At 40.1% G+C, this 19,466-nt stretch overlaps 1 protein-coding gene across 1 annotated transcript in view; it reads left to right on the top strand.

Annotated features, from left to right (window-relative positions):
- LOC112912790 (uncharacterized) overlaps positions 1 to 19,466 on the top strand; it is a 143,780-nt gene that overhangs the window by 98,689 nt on the left and 25,625 nt on the right. The window contains exons 28-31 of the mRNA XM_072742372.1: positions 8,508 to 8,684; positions 8,772 to 9,446; positions 11,010 to 11,093; positions 13,931 to 14,043. Of these exons, the coding sequence (XP_072598473.1) occupies positions 8,508 to 8,684; positions 8,772 to 9,446; positions 11,010 to 11,093; positions 13,931 to 14,043 (1,049 nt within the window). The remainder of the gene's footprint in view (positions 1 to 8,507; positions 8,685 to 8,771; positions 9,447 to 11,009; positions 11,094 to 13,930; positions 14,044 to 19,466) is intronic.

The raw sequence follows: 19,466 nt of genomic DNA, 5'->3' as shown, positions 1-19,466 counted from the left end.
AAGATCCAAAATCCTAATGAAAATGTGTCTCTAGGTTATAGAAGAGTAAAATGAGGTTCAGAGGCAACTTTCTTGAGAACAGAATGCCCAGAGTATTACATGATAGAATACTATTTTTTGTATATTTTTTATTGGAGTTCGATTTGCCAGCATATAGCATAACACCCAGTGCTCACCTGTCAAATGCCCCCTCAGTGCCCGTCACCCAGTCTCTCCACCCCTCCGCCCACCTCCCCTTCCACTATCCCTTGTTCGTTTCTCAGAGTTAGGAGTCTCTAATGCGTTGTCACCCTCTCTACTTTTTCCGACTGATTTTCTCTCCTTTCCCCTATAATCCTTTTCAGTATTTTTATATTCCCCATGGAGTGAAACCATATGATGTTTGTCCATCTATGATTGACTTACTTCACTCAGCATAATACCCTCCAGTTCCATGCACATTGAAGCAAATGCTGGTTATTTGTCATTTCTAGGGACTGAGTAATATTCCATTATATATACAGACCACATCTTCTATATCCATTCATCATTTGATGGATACTCAGGCTGCATCCACAGTCTGGCTATTCTGGAAAATGCTGCTATAAACATTGGGGTGCAGGTGTCGCGATTTTTCACTGCATCTCTATCTTTGGGGTAAATCCCGAGTGGTGCTATTGTTGGGTCATAGGGTAGCTCTATTTTTAACTCTTTGAGGAACCTCCACACAGTTTTCCAGAGTGGCTGTACCAGTTCACATTCCCACCAACAGTACAAGAGGGTTCCCCTTTCTCCACCTCCTCTCCAACATTTGTTGTTTCCTGTCTTGTTAATTTTCCCCATTCTCACTGGTGTGACGTGGTATCTCATTGTGGTTTTGATTTGTATTTCCCTGATGGCAAGCGATGTGGAGTGTTTTCTCATGTGCTCGTTGGCCATTTTTTGGTGAAATTTCTGCTCATGATTTTGCCCATTTCATAATTGGATTGTTTCTTTGCTGTTCAGTTTACTAAGTTCTTTATAGATCTTGGATACTAGCCCTTTACCTGATAGGTCATTTGCAAATAACTTCTCCCAGTCTGTAGGTTATCTTTTAGTTTTGTTGACTGTTTCTTTTGCCGTGCAGAAGATTTGTATCTTGATGAGGTCCCAATGGTTTCTTTTTGCTATTATTTCCCTTTGCCTTCATCTGCAAAGAAGTTGCAGTGGCCGACTTCACAAAGGCTGTTGCCTGTGTTCTCCTCTAGGATTCTGATGGTTTCCTGTCTCACGTTTAGATCTTTCATCCATTTTGAGTTTATCTTTGTGTATGGTACAAGAGAATGGTCTAGTCTCATTCTTCTGCACGTGGCTGTTCAGTTTTCCCAGCACCATTTATTGAAGAGAGTGTCCTTTTTCCAGTGGATAGTCTTTTCCTGCTTTGTCAAATATAACTTGACCATGGAGTCGAGGGCCCAATTCTGGATTCTCTATTCTGTTCTATTGATCTATGTGTCTGGTTTTGTGCCAGTACCACACTGTCTTGATGATCAAAGCTTTGTAATACAACTTGAAATCCGGCATTGTGATGTCCCCAGCTCTGGTTTTCTTTTTCAATATTACCCTAGCTGTTCGGGGTTTTTTCTGATTCCACACAAATCTTAAGATTATATATTCCAACTTTCTGAAGAAAGTGAAGAAAGTCCATGGTACGTGGACAGGAATGCATTGAATGTAAATCGCCCTGGGTTAGCATAGACATTTTGACAATATTAATTCTTCCAATCCTTGAGCATGGAATATTTTTCCATCTCTTTGTGTCTTCCTGGATTTCTTTCAGAAGTGTTCTGTAGTTGTTAGGGTATAAATCCTTTATTTCCTTGGTTAGGTTTTCCTTGGTATTGGTGGTGATCTCTCCTTTTACATTTGTGATTTTGTTAATTAGAGTCTTTTCTCCTTTGTTTTTTAAAAGGCTGGCTAATGGTTTATGGATCTTATTCTTCCTTTCAAAGAACCAACTCCTGGTTTTGTTGATCTGTTCCACAGTTCTTCTGGTCTCTATTTCATTGAGTTCTGCTCAAATCTTCACTCTCTCTGTTCTGCTTGGTGTAGGTTTTATTTACTGTTCTTTCTCCAATTCCTTTAGGTGCAAGGTTAGCTTGTGTCTTTGAGGTTTTTTTCCAGTCTTTTGAGGGATGCTTGTATTGCGATGCATTTCCCGCTTAGGATTGCTTTGGCTGTATCCCAAGGATTTTGAATGGTTGTATCTTCATTTTCATTCGTTTCCATGAATCTTTTTATTTCTTCTCTAATTTTCTGGTTGACCCATTCATCTTTCAGCAGGATGGCCTTTCTCCTCCATGTGTTTGAGTTTCTTCCAGATTTCTTCTTGTGATTGAGTTCTAGTTTCAAAGCATTGTGGTCTGAAAATATGCAGGGGACAATTCCAATGTTTTGGTATTGGGTGGACTATTCTGAGAAAGTTCCATGAGAAGACTGTGTATTCAGTTGCTTTCAGATGTAAAGTTCTGTAAATATCTGTGAAACCCATGTGGTGCAGTGTATCGTTTAAAGCTCTTGTTTCTTTGGAGATGTTGTGCTTAGAAGATCTGTCATTGGCAGAACGTGCCGTGTTTAAGTCTCCTACTACTAGTGTATTATTATCTAAGTATGCCGCTACTTTGGTTATTAATTCATTGATACACTTGGAAGCTCCCACATTAGAAGCATAAATATTCATGATTGTTAGATCTTCTTGTTGGATAGACCCTTCAAGTATGATATAGTGTCCCTCTTCATCTCTTACTACAGTCTTTGGGATAAACTTTAATTTATCTGATATAAGGATGGCTACCCCTGCTTTCTTTTGAAGACCATGTGAATGGTAAATGGTTCTTCAACCTTTTATTTTCATGCTGTAGGTGTCCTTCTATCTAAAATGAGTCTCTTGTAGACAGCAAATAGATGGGTCTTGATTTTTTTATCCAGTCTGAAACCCTGCGTCTTTTGATGGGATCATGTAGCCCATTCACATTCAGACTACCTATTGAAAGATATTAATTTACTATCATTGTAATGTCTATTCAGTCCCTGTTTTTGTGGATTATTTCTTTGGGCTTCCTCTTTCTTTTACACGGTCCCCATTAATATTACTTGCAGAGCTCATTTGGTGGTCACATTTTTTTCAGCTTCTGCCTATCTTAGAAGCTCTTTATCCTATTGTGAATGAAAGGCTCACTGGATAGAGTATTCTTGGCTGGATGTTCTTGTCATGTAGAACCCTGAATATTTCCTGCCAGCTGTTTCTGGCCTGCCAGATCTCTGTGGAGAGGTCTGTTGTTAATCTAATATTTCTCCCCATATAATTTAGAAATCTCTTGTCTCTTGCTGTTTTAAGGACTTTCTTTTTCTTTGGAATTTGCTTGTTTCACCATTAAATGTCAAGTTCTGCTTCCCCCCCCCTCCCCTTGGTGGGGGACCTCTCTATCTCCTGGACCTGAATGCCTTTTTCCCTCCCCAAATATGGGAAGTTCACAGGTATGATTTGTTCAAATATGCTTTCTGGCCCTCTGGCCCTCTCGCCCTCCTGTGGAACCCCAATTATGCATAGATGTTTTCCTTCTGAGGTTCTCAGTTATTTCCCTTAACCTTTCCTCATGGTCCTTTAATTGTTTTTCTGTTTTCTCTTCAGCTTTCCTCTTTGCCATCAACTTGTCTTCTGTGGCACTCACTCTTTCCTCTAACTCATTAACCCTCATTGTTAGAACCTTCAGTTTGGATTGCATCTCATTTAATTAATTTTTAATTTTGACTAATTAGATCAAAATTCTGCAGTCATGAAGTTTCTTTAATACTCTCTGCTTTTTTACAGAGCTACCACTAGCTTTATAATTGTGCTTTTGAATTGGCTTTCTGACATCGAATTGTAATTCAAATTCTGTAAGTCTGTGGAAGAGAGTACTGTTTCTGATTCTTTCTTTTGTGGTGAGATCTTCCTTCTAGTCATTTTGCTCACTGCAGCGTGGCTGTATGAACGGGCTGAGTCAAGACTATCAACCACAATCTAAGTCAATTTCACCTTAGATGATTGTTTTTAAACATTTCATTTATGTATTTTTGAGAGACACAGAGAGAGGGGCAGAGACACAGGCAGAGGGAGAAGCAGGCTCCATGCAGGGAGCCTGATGTGGGACTTGATCCTGGGACTCCAGGATCATGCCCTGAGCTGAAGGCAGGCGCTAAACCACTGAACCACCCAAGGTTTCTTATCCTTCGATGATTCTGACAAGGTCCATGACATGAAATTTAAAACGAAGAGAAGAACAAAATAACACAAAATGACCACTAAAGTGAAAAACAAATTTTAAAACAAAGTAGTAGAAAATAAAAGGCCAAGAATGCCAAGGAAGAAAAAAAGAGAAAAAAAGCAAAGGTAAAAAGGGGGAAAAAAAGAAGTAGAAAAATAAAATGTTGGGGGGACTGGGACATGGTGGTGGTGATGAAGTTGTAGTGGAGGGAGAATGTAGTCTACCTGAGGGGTGCTAGGGGGTGATCCTCTTGGTCCTGGGTGTATTAAGTTCTGTATGTTAGAAGATACTGAGTCCCAAATTTCTATAAACCAGAAATACTTGTAGAGAGCCCCAACATTGTTCCCCAAAACATAAATGAGATAAAAAGGGGGGGGCATGGGATCCCTGGGTGGCGCAGTGGTTTGGCGCCTGCCTTTGGCCCAGGGCGCGATCCTGGAGACCCGGGATCGAATCCCACATCAGGCTCCCGGTGCATGGAGCCTGCTTCTCCCTCCGCCTGTGTCTCTGCCTCTCTCTCTCTCTCTGTGACTATCATAAATAAATAAAAAATTAAAAAAAAATGGGGGGGCAGAATGGGAATGAAGAGAGAATATAGTCTCACAGAATGAACCAGCATGGTATACCACTTGGTTCTGGGTGCATGCTGGTCCTGTTTTAGAAGGTATTGTGCCATTGTAGAACAAAATGAGGCACAGAAAACAAAAAAGCACACACACACAAAACATATCTCGTCTAGCTCCCAAAATTACGTTGAGTATGTTGAAGGGAATCTAGAAGTGGAAAATATATCTAAGACATGTAATTGTAAAAATATGAGAGTCAAAAAGGAAGAAACTTGAAAAGGTGGCAAAATATTGTAGTTAAGGTGGAAAAGGAGAAAGAAAATTGGAAACTTACAGTCTGATAAAAAATGAGTTGTACTGGAACATGGGGGTGGGGGGAAGAGGGGTACCCTCTAGTTCTATATACTGTAGATCCCTCCACTTCCCCTGGAGCTTTCCAGGGCTGCTGGGTCGGGAACTCCCCCTGTCCTTCCAGCTGGTCTTCTGGGGGAGGGGCAGGTGTGTGCACCTTGGGGAGCTGTCCCGCCCCCTGCTGGGTGCAGGGTCACGGGGAGCCGACCTCCCCTGAGGCCCGTGTCCCCCGCCGGCCCCGCCTCTTCCAGGCACCGGGTGGCACCAGGAGGGACAACCACACCGGCAGCGGCCAGGTCTCTGGCAGCAGTGACTCCTGCCATCTGGCCCTGGAGGGCGCCCCCCGCAGTGACTCCTGCCATCTCCCAGGCCACAGGGGCCTGGCTGCTCCCGGGGCAGGAGGGTTCTCGCTGTCCTGGACCCTCCCCGCCTCGGCCTGTCCCGGGGGGAGCGCAGGATCCCGGCTGTGTCCCCTGGGGTCCGGGGCCTGCGCTGCTGGAGTCTGGCTCCCGGAGCCCCTCCCGACCCACCGGCTTCTCCCTGGGGCCCGGCGCAGCGCGCTCCAGCCCTTTAGGGAGCTGGGCCGGAGTGGGGGGCGCTCTCCCCCGGCGCACTTCCTCTGTCAGTGACCCCAAGACTGGAGGTCCCCCCCTTCCTGCCCGAGGTCCCTGCTGAGCGCCTTTCCATCCCGGAGGAATCCGGGGCGGATTGTAAAGCTCCCACTTGTCCGCTTCTCCGGGACTGGGCTTTCCCGCCTGGGAGGCTTTCCCCGCCACAGGCCTTAGCCAGGCTCCTCCGGTGCCCCCCCCCCCCGCCCCCCTTGATTCTGTTTTATTTTTTTCCTCCTTCCTACCTTGTTAGAAGCGAAAACCCTTCTCTCTGTAGCGTTCTGACTGTTCTCTCTTTAAATCTCAGGTCAGGGGGATCCCTGGTGGCTCAGCGGTTTGGCGCCTGCCTTTGGCCCAGGGCAGATCCTGGAGTCCCGGGATTGAGTCCCACGTCGGGCTCCGGCATGGAGCCTGCTTCTCCCTCCTCCTGTGTCTCTGCCTCATGTCTCTTTCTCTATCATAAATAAATAAATAAATAAATCTTTAAAAAAAAACAGGTCGGGCACTTGCCCCGGGAGAGGGGGCACTTGACGGGATGAGCACTGGGTGTTATACTATATGTTGGCAAATCGAACTCCAGTAAAAAAATAAATAAATAAAAATCAATCAATCAATCTCAGGTCGAATTCGTAGGTGTTCAGGGTGATTTGAAAGTTATCAAGGTAAGTTGGTGGGGCCAGGTGCTTGAGGATCCCTACTCCTCCCTCACCTTGCCCCCTTCCCACCCAAGATGGAATTCTAAACAATCACCTTTGCAAACAAAATGAGACAGAAATGTCTCATACTAAAATGAATTCTGAGGTATTTTCTTTAGTTATTTTGAAGTACGTGTGTATGTATTTGTACGTATGTATATTTTATTTTTTGGAATTATTATTTTTCTCCATGCATGTGTATATTTCTAAAAAAACCAACCCTGTACATTATGGAAAGTACAGAGGATTTTAAAAGAATACATATATATGTGTGTGTGAGTGTGTGTGTGTATATATATACATATACACATACATAGATACATACAGACAGACACATACGGGTCTATATGGGGGGCAGTGAAGTTTGTAGTCCATTCATTAATTTAAATACATTTGTCTGTGGTGTCAAATAGTGACATTCATAATGCCCTTATCTGAAGGAGAAGTTTTTATTATTTTGGGAAATAGTATGGAATTTATGAGCTTTCCATAAGCACAAAACTCTTGCTACTAACAACATATGCTTTAGTTTTTGGCAATTCCTTCACCACCTCTATATTCATAGAGAGGTTAGTTTCACACTTGATGAACAGGAGGAAAAGTGTAGCCCATCTTAAGACCTTACTTCAGATGTTAGTCTCCTACTTTTGAGAAGAGTAACAATTTGCTCCAAGTAGCATCTGATTTCATTACAAGGAGCTTTTTTTTTTTTAAATTTTTTTATTTAGTTATGATAGTCACAGAGAGAGGCAGAGACATAGGCAGAGGGAGAAGCAGGCTCCATGCACCGGGAGCCCGATGTGGGATTCGATCCCGGGTCTTCAGGATCGTGCCCTGGGCCAAAGGCAGGCGCCAAACCACTGCGCCACCCAGGGATCCCTACAAGGAGCTTTATAAATAATCATATGCTGTAATATATACTTACTGGTAATTATTGATAAGTCTTTTGTTCCTAATAAAATAGCTCAGTGTATTTTCCCCTCTTTTGCATCTATTGCCATTTTAAACATCTGAAGAGGAAATAAAATTAGTTGTAGCCACAAATAATCTCATGATTTTTCTAGGAGCTACATAAATTTTACCTTAGTTAGTATTGGCATTTTGAAATATAAGGCTTTTTTTTTCTTTTTAAAAGACTTTCTGGATTCATTTGACAGAGCACAAGCAGGGGGAGTGGAGGCACAGGGAGAGAGAAAGCAGGCTTTTTGCGGAGCAGGGAGCCTGACACGGGACTTGCTCTCAGGATCCGGGGACCATGACCTCAGCCGAAGGCAGAGGCTTAACTGACTGAGCCACCCAGCCACTCCCGAAATACAAGGCTTCTTTTGTATTTAAGATTCAGGCTAGAGAAGTAGCTGCAGTTTGGTGCCAGAACAGTGGTAGTGGGTACAAAGACCTGGGGAATGTCCTGCAGCTCACTTAGTATTTTTAACCTCTTCATTCTGGAATTGTGATAACTAAAAGAGATAATTAATGTATGCAGACATGTTTGTAGTACAATGCCTAGATTTATTAGTTATCAGTAGATAAAATTCTTATAACTGAGTATACAAATGTTAGAAAAGTAGAATACATATGGAATATTCTCAGAACAAAGTGAGGTTAGGAAATTGAATCTGTCCAAATATATGCAGAGCTAAGGGTTTTCCTGTGGACTGTGTTACACATGAGACTTATAAACTCAATTTTAGTGTAGTCAGATGTATTAGTCTTTTCTTTCAAGCCTTCTGCGTTTGTTGTAAACCAGAGAAAGACCTTTCCAATTCTGAGATTCTTAGGATTTTGTCATGATTTCTTTTTCCTTTCATGCATTCATTGCTTTCAATTAAACTTTTGAACTTTGGGGAATTTATGCTTGTATAAAAGTTTGAGGCTTGGATCCAACTTTGTGTTTTTCCAGTTGGATATCCACTTAACTGCAACCTATTCCTTGTATAAACATAGGATATTCTTTGATTTCAGAGAAAATCATGATAATGTCATTTTATTGAGTTCCAGCTAAAAGACTCTTGTTTTACTTAGGTTTCTCCTCCTCATGAAAAAGAAAAAGGTCTGTTACTTGAAAACCGCACGTTGCAAGATGAAATTGCCACGCTAAGAGTGGAAATAGACACAATCAGGAATCAGGAAAAGGAAAAGAGGTATCGTGAAGACACTGAAATTAAAAAAGAAAAGAATGACTCCATAAAACTGAATGAGGTAACATTAACAAATACAGTATTCCAATCTAGTGGGCAGCTGAATGTTGTGACAACTGAAAATAACATGCTGACCTCTAAACTGCAGGATGAAAAGCTAAACAGAGAAAGACTGGAAGCAAAACTTCAGTCATACCGAGCTAGACTCGCTACAGCTATACAGGATCACGATCAAAGTCAGGCATCAAAAAGAGACCTAGAACTTGCTTTTCAGAGAGCCAAAGATGAGTGGTCTCATTTACAGGCCAAAATGAACTTTGAGATGTCTAACCTAAAAGAAAACAATGACGTGCTTTCTCAGCAACTTTCTGAAGCCGAAAGTAAACTCAACGCCCTAGAAATTGAGCTCCAGTACACAAGAGATGCTCTCAGAGAAAAGACTTTGGCTTTAGAACATGTACAAAGAAACCCAAAACAAACAGAGGGTCAGAAGAAGGAAATTGAGCAGAAATATCAAAACGAACAAGGCAAAGTGAATGAATACATTGGAAAGCACGAATCCTTAGAAGGCAAATTATCTCAACTACAAAGTGAAAATATGTTGCTCCGAGAGCAACTAGATGATGCCTACAGCAGAGTGGAGTGTAAAGAAAAGACTAGAACTGATCTCGAAGACCAGGTTCAGCTTATTGTAAGAAATCTTCAAGCTGAAAGTGAAAAACGAAGTCGTATACTGCAAGAAAGAAATAAGGAGTTAATCAATGAATGTAAACATTTAATGGAAAGAGTATTTATGTATGAAAAGGAGAAAGAAGAAAGAGAAGTAAGTATTCAGAAAGACAAATAGTTTTCAAGCTTCCTGTTAGAAAATTCAAAGTAATGTTTGGTTATGGCTTATTAGTACTATTTTTTTTTTTTTTTGGAGAGAAATAGTGCACCTGCACTTAAATGGGAGTGGGGCAGATGGAGAGGGAGAGAGAATCCAAAGTGGGTTCTATGCCTAGTGCAGAGCTCCACTTCATTACCCTGAGATCACGACCTGAATGATTATGGGTCAGTTTTGAATCTAGATGAATATAAAAAAATATAGACCTGTGAGTCAGCATAACTTGTAACCAGCAAATAAAAATTAGACCTGAAAGGTGCTTTAATTTGAATAAAAATGTGCATCATCTATGAGAAACCTCAAGAGGTTAAGTTATACATTGTTAAAGAAAGGAGTCTGATCTTAATAATTTATTGTTAGTACTACTAAAATAGTTTTAATTCTTGTCACCACATTTTAATACCATTATGAACAGGTAAGTGGAAATGCTCATACCTGAGTGTTTTGACCTTGAGGTTCAAATAAGTGGATTAACTTGACAACTAACTCCAGATTTGTCACATGAACTGAAGTGTAGGTGCTGTATCTCAGTACTTTTCTTTGATAGCTTTTTAAGCATTTTCAGTTAGCATACTTTTATTTTTATTTATGTAAATTTAAATGTTTAGTCTCAAATCATTTATTCTTGTGACCTTTGAACTCTTTGAAGGCATCTACTTTTCACTAAATCATAATTTGGGATAACTGGTGACTTAGCAAAGCTGTATTTGATTTCATCTTCCCACTACGGTTTATAATTTAAGCATTTTTCAAATAATTTGCTCATTTCAAAACTCAAGTAACTACCATTTGGGCTTAAAATTTTCCAATAGAATTGTATCTTTGTGATTTATTAATTTGGCACTGGATCTCTATTTTCAGGCTACTGAGGGAGGGATGGCAGGATTCTTGTATAGCAGGAGTGGAGTGAGCATGAACAGGGGAGGGAGCTCTAGGAGCTGAGGCCAGGAGGGAGGCAGAAGCCAGGTTATGTAGGGGGCTTGAGGGCCATTAGTATGACTTCACTTTTGTTCTGAGATGGTAACCTATTGGAAGGATTTGAGCAGAGGATTGAGTATGTGAAGAGCTCGGAAGTTAATTTTAGCCTCTAATAAAAAAGAGAGAAAACATTTCATTAATGTAGGATTTACCACTGCTAGCCTCACCTATATAATACCCATTTCTTTTTGAGACTTCAGCAGGCTAGGAAGCTTTGCAAATTCATCAACAAGGAATGGAGAGTGGGGCTGAAATAATTATCTATGTAACATAATACTGACTAGGCAGGAGGATGACACTTTTTGTGTCTTTAACTGAATTCACTTAACAGCAGTGTGTACACTCTAGGAATAAAAGGTGAGTTGATGTATGTGGTGATAAAGTACATACATTAGAATTATATATTATTAACATAATAATAGGATGATTTCTAAAATCAGTAACAGGAGGTCTTATTAGGTAGTTATGAGAGAACTTCAACAAGAACTGGCTGATGCTTTAAAAAAGCAATCTATGTCACAGGCTTCACCGGAGTTATCACATTATCGTATTAATTTAGAAGATGAAGTACAGGATTTAAAAACATTGGATCAAATCGAAAGTCAGGTATGTATTACATATAACATGTCAACAGTTCATCTGTAGCTGGTTAAATAATATAAAGGGTTTTAGGATGCTAGTTTCCATGGGCCACTTTCTTTTGTATTTTCGTTTCAGTTTAGCATAATTTTAGTGTCTTCACCATGCACTTTTTTTTTATTAAATTCTGACTTTTCATTCTGCTCTCTGTGTGATATGTTTTTTTCTTATAGCATTTACCCATTCACAGAAATTGAGCGACTTTTTTTTCCTGCTATACACTTTTTTTAATCATTTATTTATTTATTTGAGAGAGAGAGAGAGAGAGAGAGAGAGAGAGAGAATGCATGTCCATGCACACTCATGAGTAGGGGGAGGGGCACAGGGAGAGAGAAAGAATCTCCAGGAGATTCCCTGCTGAGTACAGAGCCCCATGCCAGCTTAAACCCACCACCAATGAGATCATGACCTGAGCTGAAATCATGAGTTGGATGCCTAAACCAACTGAGCTACCCAGATGCCCTAAAAACAATGTTCTCTAGTGAAATCTCTATTACCATGATGAGGCGAGCTAGATAAAATCAGAAGATAAGGTTTAATGGAATGTTTCAGACATTGTCTGAACAATGTCTGAAAGACAATGTCACTTCTCATCTTCACTTTTATTGATGGATATACACTCTGTACTGATTTCAGGAAAACTTGTAAAGAAAGGTTACGACTAGTGGAACTGAGGCATTTCCTTCATTTTCTTTTCCTTTTATGTATTTATTTTTAATATATTTATTTATAAGTATTAGAAAATATTTATATTTTTAATATTTATATATTAAAAATGCATGGAAATACTCAGATGATGTATATACAGCCAAAAGTGAGAATTAAGAAAATTATCTGGGTCCTGCCATTGACTCTTTTTAAAAGCTTTATTGAGCTATAAATACACCTACCATACAGTTGACCCATTTAACATGTGTTGTTGTCGCTGAGTATATTTATAGGGTTTTGCAACTATCACTGCCATCAGAACATTTTCATCACCCTGAAAAAAACCCTCAGCTGTTGCCCTTGACCTCCGGCAACCAGAAGTCTACTTCTTGTCTCCATAGAGTTGCCTATTGTGAATGTTTCACATAAAGGGAGTCACACCATGTGTGGTCCTTTGTGACTCGCTTCTTTCACTTCCTGTTTTCAGGGTTCGCCTGTGTTCTAGCATATGTCAGTGCTTCATTTCTTTTTCTGGTTAGACAGTCCTCCATTGTGGGCTAACGCCCTTGTTCATTCATCATTTAATGCACCTTTGGGTTATTTCCACTTTGTGGCCATTAATAATGCTGCTGTGAACATTGATTTAGTTGTTGTCTGGCATCTGTTTGTATTTCTCTGCCATCAGGTTTTATCCTTTAAGTTAATTGGGGTGATTTTACCATCTCTCACCCTTTTTTTTTTTTACTCATTCTACCCTTCTGTCTTTTTAGTTTCCCTTCCTCTTGCCTAATCGTACACTATTGAGTCCTGGCTCATTGTCTCTCATTCTCCATGAGGCTTTTCTGATTATTCTAACTCCCCTGTGAACTTACTTTCTTCACCCGTATTATCTAGTCTGTGCAGACCAGTTTAGTCCTTTATTTTACATTGTTTTTATTTTTTTTTCATGAGCGATGATTCTGTCTTCCTATGTACAAATGTATCTAAGAGGGAAAATATTTTATGTGTATGGTACCTGTCCTTGCCTAAATTTGAGAATATCTTAACAGTTTTTAGGATAAAATTAAGTACTTTATACCATAGCAGTAATTTCTGATTGAAACACATTGACATAACAAAGCTGTATTCTAAATGTATTTTAAGCAGTTAAGTGTAAACCTGAAAGCATTTAATCCGACCAGACAAAGTGTTCAATCGGATGCTGGTTTTTTCTGATTTGGAGAACTCTGAGAGGATGTGAAAAAGAGGAATAGCAAGGGTCCAAGGACTGAATGTCAGCGTTTGCTGTCATTTAGAAATGAAATGGGATTAGAGGAGCAGAGGGAAGATGTGGCATTGTTTTCAGCTGCTGCTGAGAAGTAAAGCAGGATCAGGACTTGCAAAAACAGATCCTTGATGATTGTCAAAAATTTTCAGTGGAATTCCAGGATTGAAAGTCAGATTTTAGTGTAGAAGACGCGATGAAAAGATGAATCTGTGCCTGAGATGACACATGAAAGAATGTTCGAGTCCAGTGAAAGGGGAAAAGCAAGATGATCGAAAATGCTGCAAGAGTAAGGAAACGTTTTGATAGAATAGTGGGAAGGCTTGAATTTTATTTAGAGAGAAAAGTGGTCAATAGGAAAGAAGAAATTGAAATCTTGCAGAGAAATGTTTGAAATGCTTGCAGAGAAAAAGAGTATCTCATCCCAAAGTCAGATAATCATCAAAATTATAATGGGGACAGTATGGGAATTTTTCAGAGACTGTATCTTAATAAGCTGTGATCTCACAAAACCCAGAGTATCTTAAGATATTGGTGAAACTGCTTCTAGGACATCTCTAGAAACTCAAATGTAAGTATAGCCACGTTAAAGATTTTTTCATTAATGTGGATTAAAAACCTCTGTCTGTATTTCCCAAGTAAATTTTGGCAATTTAAATTCTAGAAACAAAAATGATGAAAATATAAACTCAGGTGAAGCTGTTTTAACAAACATCCTTATTTTTGAGATTTCTTTTCACTGACATTTGGTTCATAACCTACATTTTATATGTATTTTATAAACCTGTCTAAACACATATTACCCATGGATTCATGAGAAATAGCATTTTATAAAAGAAGAAGGAGTCTCTTGATTTTTGAAACTAATGTTCTTAAAAAATTGTTTCCAAAGTGTGGTGATGAAAAGGAAAACCTAAAGAAATGTATGGAGTTAAAACAGCCTTTGCAGTTCAGGTTGGATCAAGAAGTGAAGAAAAATGAGGAATTACAAAAAGAGAATACTGGGTAAGACTAATATTTCATCACTTTAACCATTAATTAACTAATTTATCTGTAATTGTAGTTTATAAAAACCTAAATAGAAATTCTTGCCAAAATACTACATTTACTCTTCCGTGATTCCTTAAATAATAACAACAATGCCTTTGACATATATTGTCAACTGCGCTTTTCATTGTCCACTGTGAATTATTTCTGCAAGATATCTTTGTTCTTAGGTAATCTTTCCTTTTAATAGTGTTCTTTTCTTAGAGCAGATATCCTAATCTCTAAAAACTTATCTGTGTCATTATATAACAACATCAAAAGTTATCTTGGATTCACTTGTATTTCTTTTTATTTTATATTATTTATTTGAATTCAAATTAACTTATAGTGTAATATTAGTTTCAGAGGTAGAGTTCAGTGATTCATCAGTCTTATATAACACCCAGTGCTCATGCCCTCCTTAATCTCCATCAGGCAGTTACCCCATCCGCCCAATCCCTTCCCCTCCAGCAACCCACAGTTTGTTTTCTAGTATTGAGTGACTTATGGTTTGTGTCCCTTTCTGATTTCATCTTGTTTTACTTTTCCTTCCCTTCCCCTATGCTACTCTGTTTTGTTTCTTAAATTCCACATATGAGTGAAACCGTATGATAATTTTCTTTCTCCAATTGACATATTTTGCTTAACATTATCCCGTCTGGTTCCATCGCATCATTGCAAATGGCAAGAATTCATTTTTCTTTTTTATAAATGTTATATATTTATTCATGAGAGGCACACACACACACACACACACACACACACACACACACAGAGTGAGAGATAGAGAGGCAGAGACGTAGGCAAGAGGGAGGAGAAGCAGGCTCAATGCAGAGAGCCCGATGTGGAACTCAATCCCGGGATTCCGGGATCATGCCCTGAGCCAAAGGCCAACTCTCAGCCACTGAGCCACTCAGGGGTCCCAAGATTTCATTATTTATTGGCTGAGTAATATTCTGTTCTCTCACCTCCCTCCCCCTCTCTCTCTCTGTCTAATAAATAAATATGATTACTTATTTATTTATATCTACATCACATCTTCTTTATGCATACCTCTTTCAAAGAACATCCATACCTCTCAGGTTGGCTATTGAGGATATTACTGGTATAAACAGGGGGTGCAGGTGCCCCTTCGGATCCCGACCAAAGTGATCTTTGGGATTCATACCTTCTAGTGCAATTTCTGGGTTTTGCATAGGTAGCTCCTTTTTCAACTCTTTGAGGAACCTCTGCTACTGATTTCCAGAGTAGCTGCACCAGGTTGTATTCCCACCAACATCATAAGAGGATCCCCCTTTCTCTGCATTCCCGCCAACATCTGTCATTTCCAGACTTGCTAATTTTGGCCATTATGAAAGGCGTGAGGGGGAAACTCACCGTGGTTTTGATTTGTATTTCTCTGGTGCCAGCTGATGGTGAGCATGTTTTCATGTGTCTGTTGGCCATATGTATGTCTTCTTTGGAGACATGTCCTTTCATTTCTTCTGCCCATTTCTTCATTGGGTTATCTTTCTTTGGGTGTTGACTTTGAATTAGCTCTTTATAGACTTTGCATACCAGCCTTTTATCTGATAAGGCATTTGCAAACACCTTCTCCCATTCTGTCAGTTGTCTTTTGGTTTTGTCAACTGTTCCCTTGCTGTGTAAAAGCTTTTTATCTTGATGAAGTCCCAGTAGGTCATTTTGGCATCTGGTGACATGTCTAGCAAGAAGTTGCTGCAGCCAAGATCACAGAGGTTGCTGGCTGTGTTGTCCTCTAGGATTTTGATGGATTCCTATCTCACATTTGGGTGTTTCATCCATTTTGAGTCTATTTTTGTGTATGGTGTAAGAAAATGGTCCAGTTTTACTCTTCTACATGTGGTGTCTGATTTTCCCACACCATTTGTTGAAGAGACCACTTTGTCTCCATTGGATTTTCTTTCCAGTATTGTTGAAGAGGAGTTGACCATAGAGTTGAGGGTCTACTTCTGGATTTTCTCTTCTGGGCCATTGATTGACATGTCTGCTTTTGTGCCAGGACCATACTGTCCTGTTGATCACAGCTTTGCAATAGAGCTTGAAGACTGGCTTCTAATGTCACCAGCTTTGGCTATGTTTTTCAACATACTTTTGGCTATTCAGGGCCCTCTAAGGTTCCAAACAAATTTTAGTATTATTTACTCCAGCTGTATGCAAAGATCTTAGGGGCAGCCCAGGTGGCTCAGCGGTATAACTCTGCCTTCAATCCAGGGTGTGATCCGGGAGACCCGGGATCAAGTGCCACGTTGGGCTCCCTGCATGGGGCCTGCTTCTCCCTCTACCTGTGTCTCTGCCTCTGCGTGTGTGTGTGTGTGTGTGTATGTGTGTGTGTGTCTAATGAATAAATAAATAAATAAAATCTTGAAAAAGAAAGAAAAGAAGTTAGCAGTATTTTGATAGAGATTGCATTGAATGTAGAGATTGCTCGAGCTTGCATAGACATTTTAACAATATTTGTTCTTCCAATCCATGAACATGGAATGATTTCAGTTCTTTATGTCTTTCTCAATTTCTTTCCAGAATGTCCTGTCGTCTTCAGAGTACAGATCCTTGTCTCTTTGGGTGGGTTTATTACGAGGTATCTTATGGTGTTTAGTGCAATGGTAAATGGAATCGACTCCTCAGTTTCTGTTTCTTCCATCTCATTGTTAGTGTATAGAAATGCAACTGATTTCTGTGCATGGATTTCCTATCCTGCTGCTTTGCTGAATTCAGGAAAGGGTCCTAGCAATGTTGGGGTGGCATCTTTTGGGTTTTCCACATAGGATATCATGTCCTCTGAGAAAAGTGAGAGTTTGAGTTCTTTTCTGATTTAGACGCCTTATTATTTCTTTTGTTGTCTAATTGCTGAGGCTCTGTCGAACAACACTGGTTGTCCAGAGAGTGGACCTCCCTGTCATGTTCCTGACCTTAGTGGCAAAGCTCTCAGTTTTTCCCCATTAAGAATGGCATCGGGTGTGGGCTTTTCGTAGATGGCTTTTATGATATTGAGATATGCCCCCCCCCTCCCTGCACTGCAAAGAGTATTGATCCGGAAAGGGTGCTGCACTTTGTCAACTGCTTTTTCTGCATCTGTTGAGAGGATCCTATGGTTCTTATCCTTTCTTTTATTACTGTAGTGTATCACATTGGTTCATCTGTGGATGTCGAATCACCCTTGCAGCCCAGGCATAAAACCCACTTGGCCATGGTGAATAATCCTTTAATGTACTGTTGAATCCTCCCAGCCAGTGTCTTGGTGAGAATTTTGGCATCCGTGTTCATCAGGGATATGGGAGTGTAATTCTCCTTTTGGGTGGGGTCTTGGTCTGGTTTTGCGATCAGAGTAATGCTGGCCTCACAGAGAACGCTGGAAGGTTTCCCTTCCATTACTAATTTTTATAAACAGCTCCGAAGAATAGATTAATTCTTCCTGGAATGTGTGGTAGAATTCTCCTGGGAAGCCACCTGGTCCTGGAGTCTTGTTTGTTGGCAGATATTTGATGACTGCTCCCATTTCCTTGCTGGTTATGGGTCTGTTCAGGTTTCCTGTGTCTTCCTGTTTCAGTTTTGATAGGAAGGGATCCATTTCTTCCAGATTGCTTAGTTTGTTGGCATATAGTTGCTCAGACCGTGTTCTTAGAGTTGTCTGTATTTCTCTGGTGCTGGTCGTGATCTGTCTTCTTTCATTCACGATCTTATTTCTTTGGGTCCGTTCTCTTTTTGATGTGTCTGGCCAGGGGTTTATTGATCTTAGTCTATCAAAGAACCAGCTCCTGATTTCATTGATGTGTTCTACTCTTCCTTTGGTTTCTATTTCATTGATTTCTGCTCTGATCCTTATGAATTCCCTTCTCCTGCTGGTTTTAGGTTTTAATCTTCTGTTCTTTTCCAGCTCCTTTAGGTGTAAGGTAAGCTTGTGTACGTAGGACCTTTCTCGTTTCTTGAGAAAGACTTGTATTGCTATATACTTCCTTCTTAGGATGGCCTTTGCTACATCCCAGATGTTTTGAGCAGTTGTGTTTCCATTTTCATTCATTTCTATGAGGTTTTTCAAACTGTGCTTTTATTCCCTGGCTTGATTCTTTAACCTCCGTGTATTTGAATTCTTTCCAAATTTCCTCTTGTGATTAAGTTCCAGTTTCAAAGCATTGTGGTCTAAAGGTATGCAGGGAATGATCCCAATCTTTTGGTATCAGTTGAGACCTCATTGATGACCCAGTACATGATCTAGTGTGGAACATGTTCCATGTGCACCCGAGAAGAATGTGTATTCTGTTGCTGTAGAATGGAATGCTCTGAAGTTATCTGTGAAGTCCATTTTGTGCAGTGTGTCATTCAAAGCCCTTGTGCCCTTGTGGATCTTCTGCTTAGATGATCTGGCCATTAAAGTGAGTGGTGTGTTAAAGTGCCTACTATTATTGTATGACTATCAATGTGTTCCTTTAATTTTGATATTAATTGGTTCCTAAGGGAGGCCTGGGTGGCTCAGTCGGTTAAGCCCTTGCCTTTGGTCAGGTCATGTTCTCAGGGTCCTGGGATCAAGCCCTCATCAGGCTCCCTGTTCAGTGGGGAGTCTGCTTCTGTTCTCTCTCTGTGTCAAATAAATAAATAAATACATACATACATACATAAATACATAAATAAATGAAATCTTAACAGAAAACTGGTTTATATAGTTGGCTGCTCCTACTTTAGAGGCATTAAAACTTAAAATTGTTCAATTTTCTCTTTGGATAGACCCTTTAATTATGGCATAGTGTCTTTCTTCATCTCTTAATGCAGTCTTTGGTTTAAAATACAAGTTGTCGGGATCCCTGAGTGGCGCAGCGGTTTGGCGCCTGCCTTTGGCCCAGGGCGCAATCCTGGAGACCTGGGATCGAGTCCCACATTGGGCTCCTGATGCATGGAGCCTGCTTCTCCCTCTGCCTATGTCTCTGCCTCTCTCTCTTTCTCTCTCTGTGACTGTCATAAATAAATAAAAATTAAAAAAAATAAATAAAATACAACTTGTCTGATATCAGGATTGCCACTCCACACTTTTTTTTTTTTAATGTCCTTTAATATGATAAAAATGGTTTTCCACCCCCTCACCTTCAATCTGGGGTTGTCTTTGTGTCTAAAATGAGTCTCTTACACATAGCATATCAATGGGTCTTGCTTTTTTTTTTTTTTTTTTTTTTTTTTAATCCACTGGGATACCCTGTGTGTTTTGGTTGGGGCATTTGGCTTGTTTACATTCAGAGTAACGATTGAAAGATATGGATGTAGTGCCATTGTATTACGTGTAAAGTCCGTGTTTTGGTGTACTGTGTCTGTTCCTTTCTGGTCTGTGTTACTTTTGGGCTGTTTGCTTAAAGGTTCCCCTTTACCACTTCTGGCAGGGCTGTTTTAGGGATCAC

Source organism: Vulpes vulpes, chromosome 2 (assembly GCF_048418805.1).
Source record: "Vulpes vulpes isolate BD-2025 chromosome 2, VulVul3, whole genome shotgun sequence".
In the NCBI taxonomy this organism is placed as follows: domain Eukaryota; kingdom Metazoa; phylum Chordata; class Mammalia; order Carnivora; family Canidae; genus Vulpes; species Vulpes vulpes.
The sequence above is the reverse complement of the archived record's forward strand: the minus strand, read 5'-3'. Positions and strand labels throughout refer to the sequence as shown.